This window comes from Rhinolophus sinicus, chromosome 15 (genome assembly GCF_057876585.1).
Source record: "Rhinolophus sinicus isolate RSI-liver-muscle chromosome 15, RSI-T2T, whole genome shotgun sequence".
Lineage (NCBI taxonomy): Eukaryota > Metazoa > Chordata > Mammalia > Chiroptera > Rhinolophidae > Rhinolophus > Rhinolophus sinicus.
Window position 1 is genome coordinate 97183775 of NC_142515.1, and position 15599 is coordinate 97199373.

Sequence of the window (15599 nt, forward strand, 5' to 3'; positions counted from 1 at the left end):
CAGTAGCATAACAGTTCTTTAAAACTATAAAATGTATAACATCTCAACTCCAAAAAATTATATTCCATGTCACAGAAAAATGTCTCAGGTAATTCTAGGCTAATGCTTATTGATACAATGTTCTAGAAAAGTTTTGCCTCAAGGAATGTTCATTTGAGATGAATCCAACTGCCTCAGGGACATTTGGGGAGAATATCAGCTGTTGCCAAGGGCACGTTAGACAGTCTTACTGAAAGACTAGGCGCTTGCCTATGCTTTCTTACTACACTGTATGCCGTGAAAGGCCTATAAATATTCTCCTGATATTCTAAAACTGATTCTTCAGCAGATGCTAATAGCATGTGCCAAGGCAATTAGCAAGCTCATATTTCAGAGTATCCTGCCTAAAGTACCCTATGTAAATATTTTGAAAGTCACAAGTAGGCTGGTGATAGAAAAAAGTAAGCTGTGATTAAGGAAATACCAAATTCTATATTTAGGAGCTATACCTAGTAAGCATTTTACCATAATGAGGAAGATAATGCCCTGTAATGGTTTATATATTTGGAGACACAACTCGATTAAGTTGTTGTATTTTTGGTCCCTCTCCTTCTTTCATTCCTATTAAATAATGGGCTTTTCCTTATGCTAAGAATAAAAAACCCACAGAATTATCTGGAATATGTGACATATTCCAAAATTGACCATATAAATTTACTTTAAATTTTTATCAGAGAATATTTCATATGACCACTTATTTCATATAAATACTTATATAAAATTTAGCATCAAATAAATTCAGTATTACTTAACTTTTAAGTACAAAATATAGAAATCATTGAATTTTAATTCATACTTTCTTCAATGTGGCAGCTAATGAATTTTGTTCTTTTGCTACAAAACTCTAAAAACAGAATCCATGTTCAATGAAATAGCTCATGTTTAATAACTTCAATGAGATTCTACATGGAGAATTGTCCAAAATATAAGTAGATAACAAAATTATTTTAAAAGCTAGGTATATTCTCACCTATCTTATATATGAGATTTCTTTTTAAAAAGTCAAATGCATTTCATCAATCTTTGATATTCAACAAAGAAAACAGGAAAACAAGTGATTTACTATGGATAGAAATTGGTAGGCTGTTTCACAACCCATTCAACACTGATTACACTTTTATTACATTTGTAGGTGTTGATTATATACGCTAATAATTTGTGAAATCTTAAATTGTAAGAAAGAATTCTTTTTTATTTTGCCCTTTGATCTACTTTGATGATAAATTCACAACTGTAGTGGGTAGAAGTTAAGCACAATGATGCCTAGCAGTCTCCAAAGATCTTGTAGTTTTACTTATAAGATGAACAACAGCTATTGTTAGAAAATATTAGTATTCATTTTAACAGCTACTCCTGTCCACCTACGATATTCAAAATTGCAATGTGACATCAAAAAAAAATTCAATAATAAAAAGGCCAGTAATATGCAATTGTCATATGTAGTACACCGATAGGGATAATCATTCTTTGAACAATAATATGCTATGCGACTACTGGCTTTTTATTCACTGTTTCTTTAAGATTAATAAAGGACAGGTTGAAAAGTCTTCTATTGCAGCTTCAAGATGAAATGATCTAATTATGGTAAGATCATTTTAACTTTGTATGAGACATTCTTTCAATTAATTGTCATAAAAATTCAAAGTCTTTATCAATTGATTGTATAGCAGAAAAGAAAATACAGTTATTATGACCATTTAAAAGGACCAAACATAACATTTCAAAAGACAGAAAACCAGTAAGTTGTTTATAATGAGTCATTTAAAAAGTGGCCAACTGTTAATAAGGAAATAAATAAATAAACATGATCTTTAGAGCTAGGAGAACAGATTCAAATCTTACTAATTTTGAGCAGGTTAAGTAAGTTCATTGAAGTTTCCCCATTTGTAAAAGCAGATTAATAATGTGTACCTTTTAGGTTGCTAAAAGATTATATTTAAAAAAGAAAACCACCTCAATTAAAAAAGGGGCAAAGACATGAACAGACATTTCTCCAGAGATGATAAACAAATGGCCAACAAGCTTATGAAAAGATGCTCAACATCACTAATCGTTAGGGAAACACAAACCAAAAACTGAGATATTACCTCAAGCCTATTAGCATGGCTACTGTATAAAAAATGGAAAATAACAAGAGTTGGCAAGGATGTGAAGAAATTGGAACCCTTGTGCACTACCGGTGGGAATGTGAAATGGTGCAGCCACTTGATAAACAGTGTGGAGGTTCCTAAAAAATGTAAAATAAAATTATATGAATTCAGCATTACCAATTCAGAGTAAATTGAAAATCTAAATAATTGAAAGCAGATCTTGAAGAGATATTTGCACACCTATGTTCATAGCAGCCTTTTTTATAATAACCAAGAGGTGGAAGCAATCCAACAACCCATCAATAGATGAATGGATAAATAAATATGGTATATACACACAATGGAATATTATTCCACCTTTAAAAGAAAGGACATCTTGTCATTTGCAACAACATGGATGAACCTGGAGGGCATATGCTAAGTGAAAATAAGCCAGTCACAAAAAGTCAAATACTGTCTTATATGAGCTAGCTAAAGTAGTCAAATTAATAGAAACAGAAAGTAAAATGGTGGTTGCCAGGGGCACGGAGGGGGAGGGAGTTGTTTAATGAGTACAGAGTTTCAGTTGCAAGATGAAAAAGTTCTGGAGAGTGATTATACAACATGGTCATTTGTAACACAACTGAACTATACACTTAAAAATGGATAATATGACAAATGTTATGTTGTTTTTATTACAATTAAAAATATTTTTAAAAGGCTATACTAAGTGGGATAATATAGCACAAGTGCCTGACATACAATCAACACCCCCAAACAGTGTTTATAAACCAAGAAGCATTATACAGCAGTGTACAGACAAGACTGTGGATCAAAATGCCAGTACTTACTAGCTGTGTGACCTTGGACCTCAGTTTCCTCACCTACATAATGGGATATCAATTGTAACTTCCTTGCAGGGATGTTACTAATTAATACGTAACTTATACATACAACTTATACTACACCTGGCAAGTAATAAGCTCTATAAAAGTGCTGATATTATTATCAATATCTAGACAAAGAAAAACTATCATTACTTAATATTATACATTTTATAATTTATTTTATATTTAATATTTGACTCATTTGATAGTCTGAAGAGAATTTTTTCCATTATCACCCAATCTAACTATAATGAGTCCAACTTTAAGAGTATCCTATTCATATGAAATATAAAATTTATCCATTTTACTTATTTTAAAAGTCATTTGATTAGAGTAACAACTATTAATTTAATTAATCAAATTATTTACAATAAAGTGCCCAATAAAGTTGCATTTACTTTTATAAATTTGAGCCTATAGTATTTCTACCACTATTTTTTCAATTTATATTATATTCCATATTTTGATTGATATATACATATATGTTATATATGTATATATTATATAAGTAGAGTTTTTTTTCTAATTTCAATGTAATTAGCACAGGTTAGAGTTTTCAGAGAATGAAATAGAGGATCTCCATTATAAAAAATAATCTAGCAAAGTTTAAAAGGTTCATTTTACCTTGTGTGTTAAAAAACAAAGATATCGCACAATTTTATTGACAAAACACTAAAAGAATCATCTGTAAATAGGCACATCAGCATATAGTTAATTCCTAAATTAATATGAAGAGCATAAAAGAAGGCTAAGAGCGAAAAAAATTGCCTATTTGCATTTCTGTGTAGGAAGAATAAAAATATATACTAAGTTTAAGTTACTTTTCTAATTTATATCATTACTAAACCAAACTATCAAATTATAAAATAAAACAAAATAATAAAATTACAGATTGCTGCCAGAGAAAAGTAGTTAAATCTTTCTTTTCCATAGTTAAATAATTTTAAAAGTCAATAACATCGTTTTTAATGAAACAGTCATGAAAAGAGAATACTGAATTTCCTTTAATTATCCCTATTTTAAGAGTGATAATACTGATTGAAAATATCCAAAGCATAGAACTACATATAAAAAAGGAATCTATCTCACTCAAATTCTAAAGATTATTTTTTTTTATTAACTGTGATTACTTTTGAAATCATTAAATGACTAATAAAATATCATGGTGCTATTTCTGAAGGAAGAACTAAAAATTTATATTAGGCCATTTTCCCTAGATTCTGAATAGAAAAATCTGCTATCCATGTTCAGGAGTGGGAGACATTTCTGGCTGAGGCCATTATTTCTTTGATAAAGGAGGCAGCTTCTGAGTAGAATATGGAAAGCCAGGTGACTTCCTGTGGAAGGATATTGGGAAAAGCATCAATCCTTTGGGCGAAATACATGCTTGCAATGACATGGTTTTATAAAGACTTTTTTACCTACCTTTCTACCTTGTGTGTGTGTGTATATATATATATATATGTATATGTATATGTACCATAGTACTGCTATTATAAATTTAATTATAAGATATTCTAAGTGTGAATAAAATATTAAGCAAAAAGTATATAATCATCACTTGTAAAATAATCGTGCTGTGAATATAGATACTGTGAATATCTATATTTTCATATTCACTGTAAAACAATTGTGCTGTGAATATGAAAAAGGATAAATAATATCAAAGTTTTCATTTTGCAGGTATGAAGAAGGCAGGAGTAAAGGATTAAAAAAAAAAAAAAAAAAAAAACGAAAAAAAAAACTGATGGTCAAATAAAGCACTTCACCATCTCTGCTTATGATCCAGGCAAAGAGCTCAGCCATCCTAGCTGTCAGCCATCTCTGATGTCAAGAAAGAACACTGAAAGCATAAAGCCTCTATGGCACATCTGACCTGGTGCAGTTTCTATCTAGTCAACTATCCCAGATATACAGTAAGTCCTCACTGAATCCCAGCCATAGGTTCTTAGAAACTGTGACTTTAAGCAAAATGACATGTGAACATATAAACCAATTTTACCATAGACTAATGGATATAAACAAGAGTTAAGTTCCTGCAACATATTTCTGGTCACAAAAACATCACCAAACTTCTAAATAAAGACCCAAACACTTCTAATACTGTGTTACCCCGAAAATAAGACCTAACCAGAAAATAAGCTCTGGCATGATTTTTCAGGATGACATCCCCTAAACATAAGCCCTAATGCATCTTTTGGAGCAAAAAGTCATAGAAGACCCAGTCTTCTTTTTGGGGAAACACGGTATTAGCACTGAAATAAAAGTTAGCTATGCATACATTTAAGAAAGATGAATAAAAGCAAGTAAGATCATTATTTTCCAACCCGCTAATTCCAGTTCAGGGTTGTAGGTGGCCAGAGCCTCTCCCTGTAGCTTAGGGCACAAGGCAGGACCCCACTCTGGACAGATGCCCTTCCATCACAGGGTACACTCACACAAACCCACACTCACTCAGACAGGGATGATTCAGACGAGTCAATCACCTAATGTGCACACCTTTAGGATGTGGGAGGAAACCAGAGTCCCCCGAGAAAACCCAGGCAGACATAAGAGAACATGTGAACTCCACACAAAATGCAGCTCCCGGTCAAGAATTGATTTTTTTTTTTTTTCTCATCAATGTTATAACAACAATGATGTTGAATGAAATGACATTATTTGAGGATCTGCTCTACTAATGGTGAAAATATTGTTTTCTTTGCTTCCAGGATTAAGAGCAGCATGAATCCAGCAATGGCATCATTTCTAGAATTATTCAAGGGAAAGCTACTTTACATTAACGATACTTCTCTTTTTCCTGTATCAGAGGAAACACAACCTTGGCAATACAGAGTATTTTGTCCTTCAACGATGGGGAATGACAAGTAAATTCTAATTCCTTCCCACTGCTCACCATTATCTACCTCACACAGAGCATTCTAGACCTATGACCAAAGATAGCTACAAAAGGTAATGCTAAACAATTTCACTAGAAAATCGGACTCATCATCATCAGACACACGCTCTCCCTAATGCCCTATGTGGATGCGTTTCTTTGGTTCTGACCTGCAATATTTCCTCTCAGACAGGAACACGCTATTTCTTGCCCTCCAGCTCCTACACCCACAACCTTGGATACCAGTTCTATCCTGAATAGAGGATAGAGGAATGATAGGAAATTAGGGAGAAGAGACTGAATGCAAGGCAAACAATTAACAGGAAATGATAAAAATTCCTATTAAGCACTGAGAATATTTCCAAGAGATATTTAGATATTGAAACAGACACAGCAGTTACTAATATTTCCCTCCTAGTACCAGAATCGCCTTGTTTCTTTTAGTGTTAATCCTTTCCTATTAGAGATGACATTTTCCAGCCTCCCTTGTAGCTAGCTATAGCCATGTCACTAGCCATGTCACTTAGGGATACACAGAGAAGTCATGTGTGACAACTTTCCCGTCACTGGTAGGATAAGCTGCGTCTCCCAGACTTTTTCTTAAATACTCCCTGCCGGATAGGAAATGGCGATTTATAGAGAACCCTGAGAGAATAACTCTGAAAGTCTAGGCCTGGACAGCCCACTTCCGAATGGTTACCTGGTTGGGAAGTAAAATGATCTCTTAATTCAGGCACACAGATTCTGGGGATCCTAATTGTAGGAACTTAACCTATTCCTAAATAATACATTGGCAATTGTAAGCGAGGCAGAAGCAAAAGAAAGAAATCTGGACTGCCTATGGCATCTGGATTTAGCCATATAAACTTTCATTGCAGTGCAGTAGTTGAAGAAGATGGGGAAGTTATTGGTCTTTGATATTACTTAGTAAGCAGGAAAAAAAAAATCAAAGTTTAGAGCAACAAAATTAAGTGGCCCAAGAGAAACTATAGGAAAAGAATTGGATGTACAGGCAGAGAGCAATGAACAAAATTACCGTCTACAATTACCACTCTAAAATGGAACATGACAGTTTTGGCATAGTCTATCCATTTTGGTGCATTTTGGAACTTACAGACTAAGTCAGTTTAGTACTTGAAACCTTCTATTTTATGAAAATTAAAATTTCATTCAAATTACAAAACTGCACTGAAGGTGGTCAGAAATAGAAATGGTCAATGAAAAGCAAAAGGGTTCTAAAAGCCTTTCCTTAAAACTGTTCAATTGGCAATGTACATTTAATACAATATTCCTTCATTTATTAAATATTTTTCTAAGGCTAACACTGACCCCATCCTTGTGGTCATGCTCGGTGAACAGTCAGATTTTGATGGCAGACGACTACAATCTACGCTGTAGAGAGTTCCAAGTCTAATACGGTAACCAAATCTGTAAACTAGGAGAGGTAGAAAGTAGAAAAGATGAAAGAAATTTCATAAATGGGAAAAATGCATGTGACTACTCCAGCAGCTTATTACAGGAGCCGGATGGTATGTATAGATGATTCACAGATCAGCCTTTAAAAATACACACATAAAATTAATTCTGGCCCAGATCATGAAAACTAAAGTTGTATAGGAACCTAAAATGTTACTCTAAGTCAGAATCATGAGATCTAAAAACAGTCTTATTGTAAGAGAAGGAAAATAAATGCATTAATAGCAGTATCTGATGTTCCTTTTGTATATCTAGCTAAAAAGTTTAGGCATAGTCGTATAATCTCAAACAAGCTGACTTCCCATAAGAACTAGGAAGGCACACAGTGACCACATACAACAGCAAATGAGACTGTGTTCTGAATTTTTTTTTTGTACTTCATCATTTTTCTGTGTGTGTGTGTGTGTGTGTGTGTGTGTGTGTGTGTGTGTGTGTGTTCTGAATTTCTGAGATGCAAAAAATTCACCAGGAAAAAAAAAGCTAACACATGTCATAACAGCATTTTAGTAGGAGTGCCTGCTTTCTAATTAGTGTATAAAAAATCATTAACACAATAACATAATCACCTTGGTTTTCTAATTATTTCATCTGTTACCTATTTGAAGACACACATATACACACATAAAGTATATATACATGTACATTTATGCAAAGAGCTACCAAGACATCTTATAAACATATATAGCATACACACAAGCAAAAATTTATTTCTCTATCCACTCAGTTACACTTTCTAATAATTCACTAAAACGTAGGAGAGCTGGTGACTTCAATGTGTCACGTACATCTCTCTAATTTTTGTTAGAATGAACCTACGGCAAAGTGACTAAATTTTGTACTCAATTCACACTTCTTATTGGGGTCTGATGAGATAATACCAGCTCTACCTTAGAATTCTCTTTCTAGAAACTAGAGATCAGTGGGTATTCTCTGACTTGCCTTCTTCATGTGACATCTGACTTGACAAAACCAATCTTAAAGCCTGACTGGTGAGTATGGTAGCGGTGATGGCGGTAGGTGGCTGGGGTTAAGAAATAGGGATGTGGAGGTTGTACCACAACCATTGCTTAACTAGGATCCCGAGACAAGGACAGGGCTTAGGATGCTGCATGGGGCTAGGTCTTTGCTGTTAAACTAACTCACTGGCCCCAGAACCTTCAAAGACCTGCTTCTCTCAGGTAGTCCACTGCCTCTTTCTTGATGACATCCCTGAACGATTAAAAAAATATGAATAGGGGTGGCCGGCTAGCTCAGTTGGTTAGAGCGTGGTGCTCTTAACAACAATGTTGCCAGTTTGATGCCCGCATGGGCCACTGTGAGCTGCGCCCTCCACAACTAGGTTGAACCAACTACTTGACTTGGAATGGATGGGTCCTGGAAAAACACACTTAAAAAATAAGTTAAAAAAATAAAAGTTAAAAAAAAATGAATAATAGTTTAATATCAAAAACATTGCATGTTATAGTCTCTACAAGCTCTGATTTGCAAATATGTACACATATTTGTTACTTAGTAGGCAGCCAAAAGACCTGTATACAAAGGTTTTTAGGAATTTTTAAACACAGTGTGGCCCCCAGTCATCAAAACATCAACATTCAGAGAGATAAACCCTATGTGAATTAAGAAATTAACTGTGAAGAATGCCCATGGAGAGCCTGTGTTCTCAACTACTATAAAATGTAGGTAATGGTGACCACAGTAAAAAAGACTGTTTCACAATGAGAAACACTAAAAATGTGTTTTTCATCAGAATTGGTTATCTATTATTGAGAAAGTATTCCTGAACACACAGAATAGTGGTTTAATTTGTCACACGTCTCTGAAGTGTTAATAATTATTTAATTTTGTGTTTAGTACATATTGTTAAAAAGTGAACTAGTAAAACTTTCTTGCCTATTATTAATGTACCACAAAGAATCACTTATACAAAGAGTGCCAAAAAAAGTGTACATATTTTAAGAAAGGAAAAAACTGTATTAAAATGGTAATACAATGAATGATGCTAGCATTCATTTGATCAACACCATCTTTTGAGCAAACGTCATACTACACACCGCCACCCTAATTCAACTTTGAAAAGTAACACCCAGATAACATCTCTTAAAATGTGTGCATTGTTTTGGCACCCCTCATATATGTAACATATATATGAAATCATCACATTGTAAACCTTAAATACACACAATTTTACTTGTCAATTATATCTCAGTAAAAAATTTAATTATGAAAAAAAGGTACTACAAAGGAGGAGCCTTCAACGCTAAGAGTATGCCTGCTATTCAGGAAGCACATCCAGGGTGCATCATAAATCCAAGGAAAATACTGAGAGCATTCTTTAATGATTCTCATTGTTTGACTATTAATGCCTTTTAAAGCATTACTTCGAGTAGGCATAGAAACCAATTGTTTTATTTACTTACTAATAGCAGTAAAAGTTGATAGATTCTCAGCGGTTTTATTCCTCTGCAGCTACTAAGTGACAGGAAATATCCCTTTCCATCAGCCATTATATTTTAAATAATTTGTGCACTCTAGAATCTCAACTCAGATGAAAAAGGGAAATAAAGACGCTAAGAAAAGTTTACTTACTATTCCATATATCCAAACCAGGCATTTTTAAAATGTCAATTTATAATTTGAATGCCTCTGAGGCACTTCAACCTATATTTTACACTTTCACGTTTTACATGTCCTTTAACTTACATTAAGGTTCAATTTTTAAATTTAAATTGCAAAGCTTTACGATTGCTTGCAATGTATCTAAAGGGTATTAAAAATCACTTAAGGGATAAATGTAACTGAAGTTGATTGTGGGTTTTACAATACAAATGGTAACCATTTCTTAAAACAATGTTCAAAATGAGCCCCAGGTTTTTTTGTTCCTTTGCTTTATTTTAAAAACACATAATTAACCCCAGATATAGCATACTGATTCTAGCTACTATACTTATTTGTAAATGTATTGACCTGTCTATATCTTTACATTAAATTTTTGTTTTTCCAAAAACATACGGATTAAAATCTCTACAGGAATTTTTATACTAATAACCAAATATACAGATGATTTTCTAAAGGATAAAAGTTCTCTATGTCTATATAATGACATTTTGTACACTCTAACGAGTAACAAAACTTTATTCAAAGAGCATTGCTAGTATAAAGTACTCAAAATTGTTTGGAAGTTTCTTCTATGCTAATACATACTCATTATAAGCTGGCCTTTGGTTTTATTATTTGTCTGTTTATTATTTATATTGAGTAAATTGAAAAATGAGTCATCAGGACAGTGCTTCTTATGTTCATCTACTCTGGTATAACACTTCCTATCCATGCTCCTTATTGCTAAAGTTTTATATATAAAGTTTTATTTATATATATGTGTGTATATATATATACACACACACACATATATATGTATCATATTATATATACATATGATATATTGAATATAATAGAGTACATTTATTTTTAAAATCATTCAATTAAATATGACGATGAATTGAATTATCAGATATTATCAAAATAGTTTTCAAACATAATTGAAAAGAAGATATCATTCAGACTTTCATCAAAGCGTTAGTTGTAAAATAATGTTGATTGTGTGAAAGTCACACGAAGAAAGGTAAGAATTGATTCTGGTATTAATTATGCTGAAGCACCCAAAGTTTATTTTTTTTCCCAAATGAAATTAAGTGTATTTTTATGGGACCAAGCACTAAATAGAAATTTGTCTGTTAAATTGTTTCTAAAAGAATAGGTTCAGGTTTCCTTGTTTCTTTGCCTATATATAAACTGAGTATACAAATCCATTACTTAAGATATCAATGATGCATGCAGAACATTTCAAGGTAAATTCATGCAGCACAGATTTATTTCAGGCAATGCCTCATAACCATGGGTTTCCAGCTAAAAATGAACTAAAAAAAAAAAAAACAATAACAACAACAACATTCTGAAAAATACATAGGAATATTATTAAGCTGATTCCCAAAAAGGGGAATGAAAACTACGTAAATTAGCAGTGGGGTGGATGGTCTAAGAAAGGATGACATACTATCCTGAGTTGAGCAGTCACACTGTCAGCATACATTTTATCATGTGAATAATAAGCAACAGGTAGTTAAAGGGGGGAAAAGGTAACACTTATCTTCCCTATGCCCTCCAGAAGTCCTTCTTATACAAATGTAATTGTCTCACTAAAATAGTAATGCTAAAACTTCACATAAAGTTTTCAAATAAATCATTATTATAGTTTCATGTATTGCATGAGCATGAAAACAGACATTTCCTAAACATATTTCAGTAAATCCGTTACTTACATTTAACATATAATTTGGATGGATTGTTCCCCAGAGATCACATAATAACTGAAAATATTATAGCAATAAATACTCTGTAATTATAGAAGTTGGCTGAAAGGATCCTAGAATATTAATTCTTTCAGGCAACTCAGCTTGCCCAACTAGTTTAAATCAAACACATTTACAAACTTTCCAAGTATAGACTGGTTTCTCTTCATAATTCAAAAGACATTTTAATCAAGTCACAGAGTACTAAGCTATTTCAGATTTAAAATATAATTTAGAGAAGCCTAAAATTCATTTTAAAAATATTTTAAAGCAGCCATTAAGAAATGGAATGTCCTAATGAGAAGCACTGTTTAAATACTGACAAAATGTTCAATAGCTTTTTTCCTCAATGAGGGTATGATACACATAAATTCTTCCCTAGGTTCAGAAATATCTCAGTCTCTTGCTTGCCTTTTTGATTGTATTCAATAATAACTAAAACTGAGAACAACAACAGAAAGAATGTTAAGGGGTTCACTTTTAAATATACGAACAGTCATTTAACCATAAAATGTTTAAACCTGCTCATAAAGCATGTACGTAAGCGAAGCCTTCCATTAAGTATTATCATTATCATCAGTTTTCATCCGTGTGCCCATGCCTAGTGCCAATGAGCTTCACCTAATTTTAAAGTAAAAATTAGCGTTCGTTTAGTTACCCCTGTGCCAGATCAGCTACGTGTTAGATTTGGCTTGTCTGTAATTTCATGTAAGGGGTGTTGGGAGAAGGGCTAGAGGAGTCAGGATGAAAATTAATCTAAACTCCCATTCATTTCCCCAAATCGTGACAGTGTGAACTGATGAAAGAAGTTAACTCGTCTGCACGCAGTGTACTGCAGATGGACCCCACGAGAAATTCTCTTAAATGTCACAGTAAGGGTTGGCAATGTGTCTGTGAATCACTCTCGCTTCCTTTCAGGCCTCATGGGTCTAAAGGGTGGGATGGGGGCGGTAATCAACCTCCTCCCCAGGACAACCAGGTTGGATGCGTTGAGGGGTACCGCGCGCTCTTGACGCCCGGGGCAGCTCTTAACGCTGCTTCATTCATATCAGGTGGGGGGAAAATGACTTGCATATCACGGTACCTGGCTCGAAGGCAAAAAAGCGTCCACTCTTAAAACCTGGCTCGGTCTAAATAACCCTTTAGGAAAGTCCCCCACGGGAGTCTACAGCTTAACCCTTTCATAGTTAGCACCTGCGGACGTCCGTTCCACCCTACCCCACCCCCCACCCCTCACACTCCGCAAATTTTACGGCAGGGATTCATTTTGGAATAAAACGCAATCGAATACACTGTAAATATGTTCTGTACTAAAGTCAATGCCGAAGCACAAATCTGACCAGCAATTTTATGTAATCAGGAGCAGTTCAACTTCTGCCGACTGATGCTGCCAAACATCCTCCCACCCATGGAGAGCGGGCATTTAGAAATCTTACATCTTCCTACCTCCTCCCTCCAATTCCTTAATGGACCATTAGTAACGGGATCGATCTTAGTTACTCTCGTAGCAGTACATCGCGAAAGCCTATCTGCTGTGTTTACTAGTGCCAGAAATACCATTCAAAAGTTAAGAGGGGAGAGCCAGCACTTTGCAAATCTTTAGGGGCCGGGAGGCGGGGGACAGTGGGACAGTGGGATGGTGGGAAGAAGAGTGGGAACCTGGTGAGCCCTGAACTCCTATGCTGCGGGCCAATAAGCCCTTATTCCCCTTGCACCAACCGGGAGGGGGCACCGGAACCGCCAACTTCAGCCGCCGTGCGCCCCGCGTCTCCTCAAACCCTCTGCTCGGAAAACCGAGCCCACTGCCCACCCACCAGCTGCCGCCGCGGCCCCGGCTCAGGAGCCCCGCGCTCCTGTGCCCGGGGTTGGGAATGCGCAGCACTTACGTCTCGGAATTTGTTCCACTGTCCGACTTCCTTGTCATACTGAGAGATTGTGGTGAGCCATTGTTTATCATCCAGAAAATTACCGCCGTCCGACCGCCCCCCGGCCGCAGCCACCGCCGCGGCAGCTGCGAGAGCCTGACTGCACCAAGCGGCTGCACACACACACAATACGGCTGGCACCTTGAGCATCTGGGAAAGGAGACACAACCGGGGGGATAGGGAGGACTGTGTCAAACAAGGGGTACGCTGACCGGGGAGACCCTGGAAAACGTGCTTCAGCGACCACGGAGGTAGAGGGAGGAGGGGACAAGCAGGGACAGGGTGCCCCCCCTTCCCCTTAGGCTTTACCCCTAAACCCAGGCACTCACACTCACACGTAGACCCGCAGACCCGGGGGAGGAGAGGTGGGGATAAGGAAGGAAGCCCCAGCGAGAGCAGCCCGAGCGGGGAAAAAAAATGCTTCCTGGCACATCACCTTGTTATGAGCCCGCACCGTGCTCGCAGCTCCTGCTAGAAATGCAGCCTGGCTCCGCCAACTCGCTGCTTTCAGGAGCCGCCGCACGCGCCGCCGTCTCGAGCGGTCCAGTCAGCTCCCTGCGCCGGACGCGCTCTCCGCATCTCCGCCCCCCCCCGCGCGCTGCTCTCCCGCTTACTCCGGTTGGTTCACCCCTTCCCTCCCCCAGCCCCTTTTTTCCCTCCCTTCCACCTCCTCCTATCCCACCTTCCTTTCTCTGGATCCGAGCCGCAGTTGACTACCGATGCGCCGCTCGGCTGGAGGCAGGGCATGCGGTTGCTCCTCGCCTAGGAATCTTTATCAGCTTTCTAACCTCTCCTCTCGAGAAGAGGTCCTCATATTCGTGAGACAACGCGATCATTCTCTCTGCTCCCGGATTTATTCAACACAACGCCTACGGTACCTCTCGTAGGTGCCTCGGCTCTGCATTTACGAAGCTGGTCAGTCAGACCTGGGAAGTGAGATCTGTCTAAGGAAAACTTTATGCATCACCAAGAATCCCCTGGACTTTCTCTCCAGTAAACCTCTTGGACTAAGCTCCGCCCTAAGGCAAAGCCATCTATAGGGTCTTAGGGAGATGTGTTCAATTTCAGAAATGTTAAAGTGTGTTTCGGTGAACTGCTGAGTTATTACAGAGTGCAAACTATTATATTAAAGGGTAGAATTACTTTCTTAAAAAAAAAAAAAAGTAATTACCAGGTAGGGCATTTGGGGACACCGACATCTTCCACACACCTACATGTTCCGCACACGGTAGATATGTTCCTTTAATAAAAACTCAGCAACTGTATTTTACGTTCTAGAACCTGAGTCAAAATCTAGAAAAAAAACCAACCTATGTCTCCCTACTGCAAAATGGGAAGAGAGTTTTGAAGGCCAAACACTAATTTTGCCCTCCAAACCTCCATTTATGAAAAAACACTTTGCTCTCTATGACTTCACATAATATTTTAAATAAATAGGAAGGAAATCAGTAACCAACCCCCTATAAAGAAAATCTGATGAAGTGAATCTCTCCCACAGACTTAGGGAATTTAGGTGATTATTATATGTAACTCTAAAGATCTATTGGAACTAAAAGACTGCAATAACATCATGTATTTATTTAAATTATTAGAGATTATTTCAGCCCAAAATACGTCTCTCAGTTCTATGACCTTTGAAAATTTAATGTATCTTCCAAACTTCAGGAGCTGTTTGAACAGCAGCAGTACCTTGTCGTATTTTCCGTTTCAATCCCATAAAACACTTGTGTAATGTTTTTCAAACTATATTAAAATAGGAATCAAACAGAATGATTAATATTGAGTTCTAATTTTTAAATGCAGTATTTTAAAATGAATGTGTAATATGTAGAATACATGAAAGAAAAAAATGCATTTTTTTTTTCTCAGAAAAAGGTATTTTCCTCAATTTCCCTTATTCCCACTCTGGTGAATAAGTAATGAGGGGAAAAAACAGAATCTACAATTACAATTCATAGGAGCCCTGGTTGATGTAA

General features: G+C 36.2%; 1 protein-coding gene across 4 annotated transcripts in view; it reads right to left on the minus strand.

Annotated features, from left to right (window-relative positions):
• Window positions 1–14590, minus strand: part of SPOCK3 (SPARC (osteonectin), cwcv and kazal like domains proteoglycan 3) — a 335285-nt gene extending 320695 nt beyond the window's left edge. Inside the window, exons 1-2 of one of the 4 annotated variants that reach the window (XM_074338292.2) lie at window positions 14060–14590; window positions 13585–13773 (exon numbers count right to left, since the gene is read on the minus strand). In XM_074338292.2, coding sequence (XP_074194393.1) covers window positions 13585–13773 — 189 coding nt within the window. In that variant the 5' untranslated portion in view covers window positions 14060–14590. Of the gene's footprint in view, window positions 1–13584; window positions 13774–14059 lie in introns of those variants that run through there. The other 3 variants (XM_074338291.2, XM_019731467.3, XM_074338293.2) reach the window with 3 other exon arrangements.
• Window positions 14591–15599: the final 1009 nt, after the last annotated feature.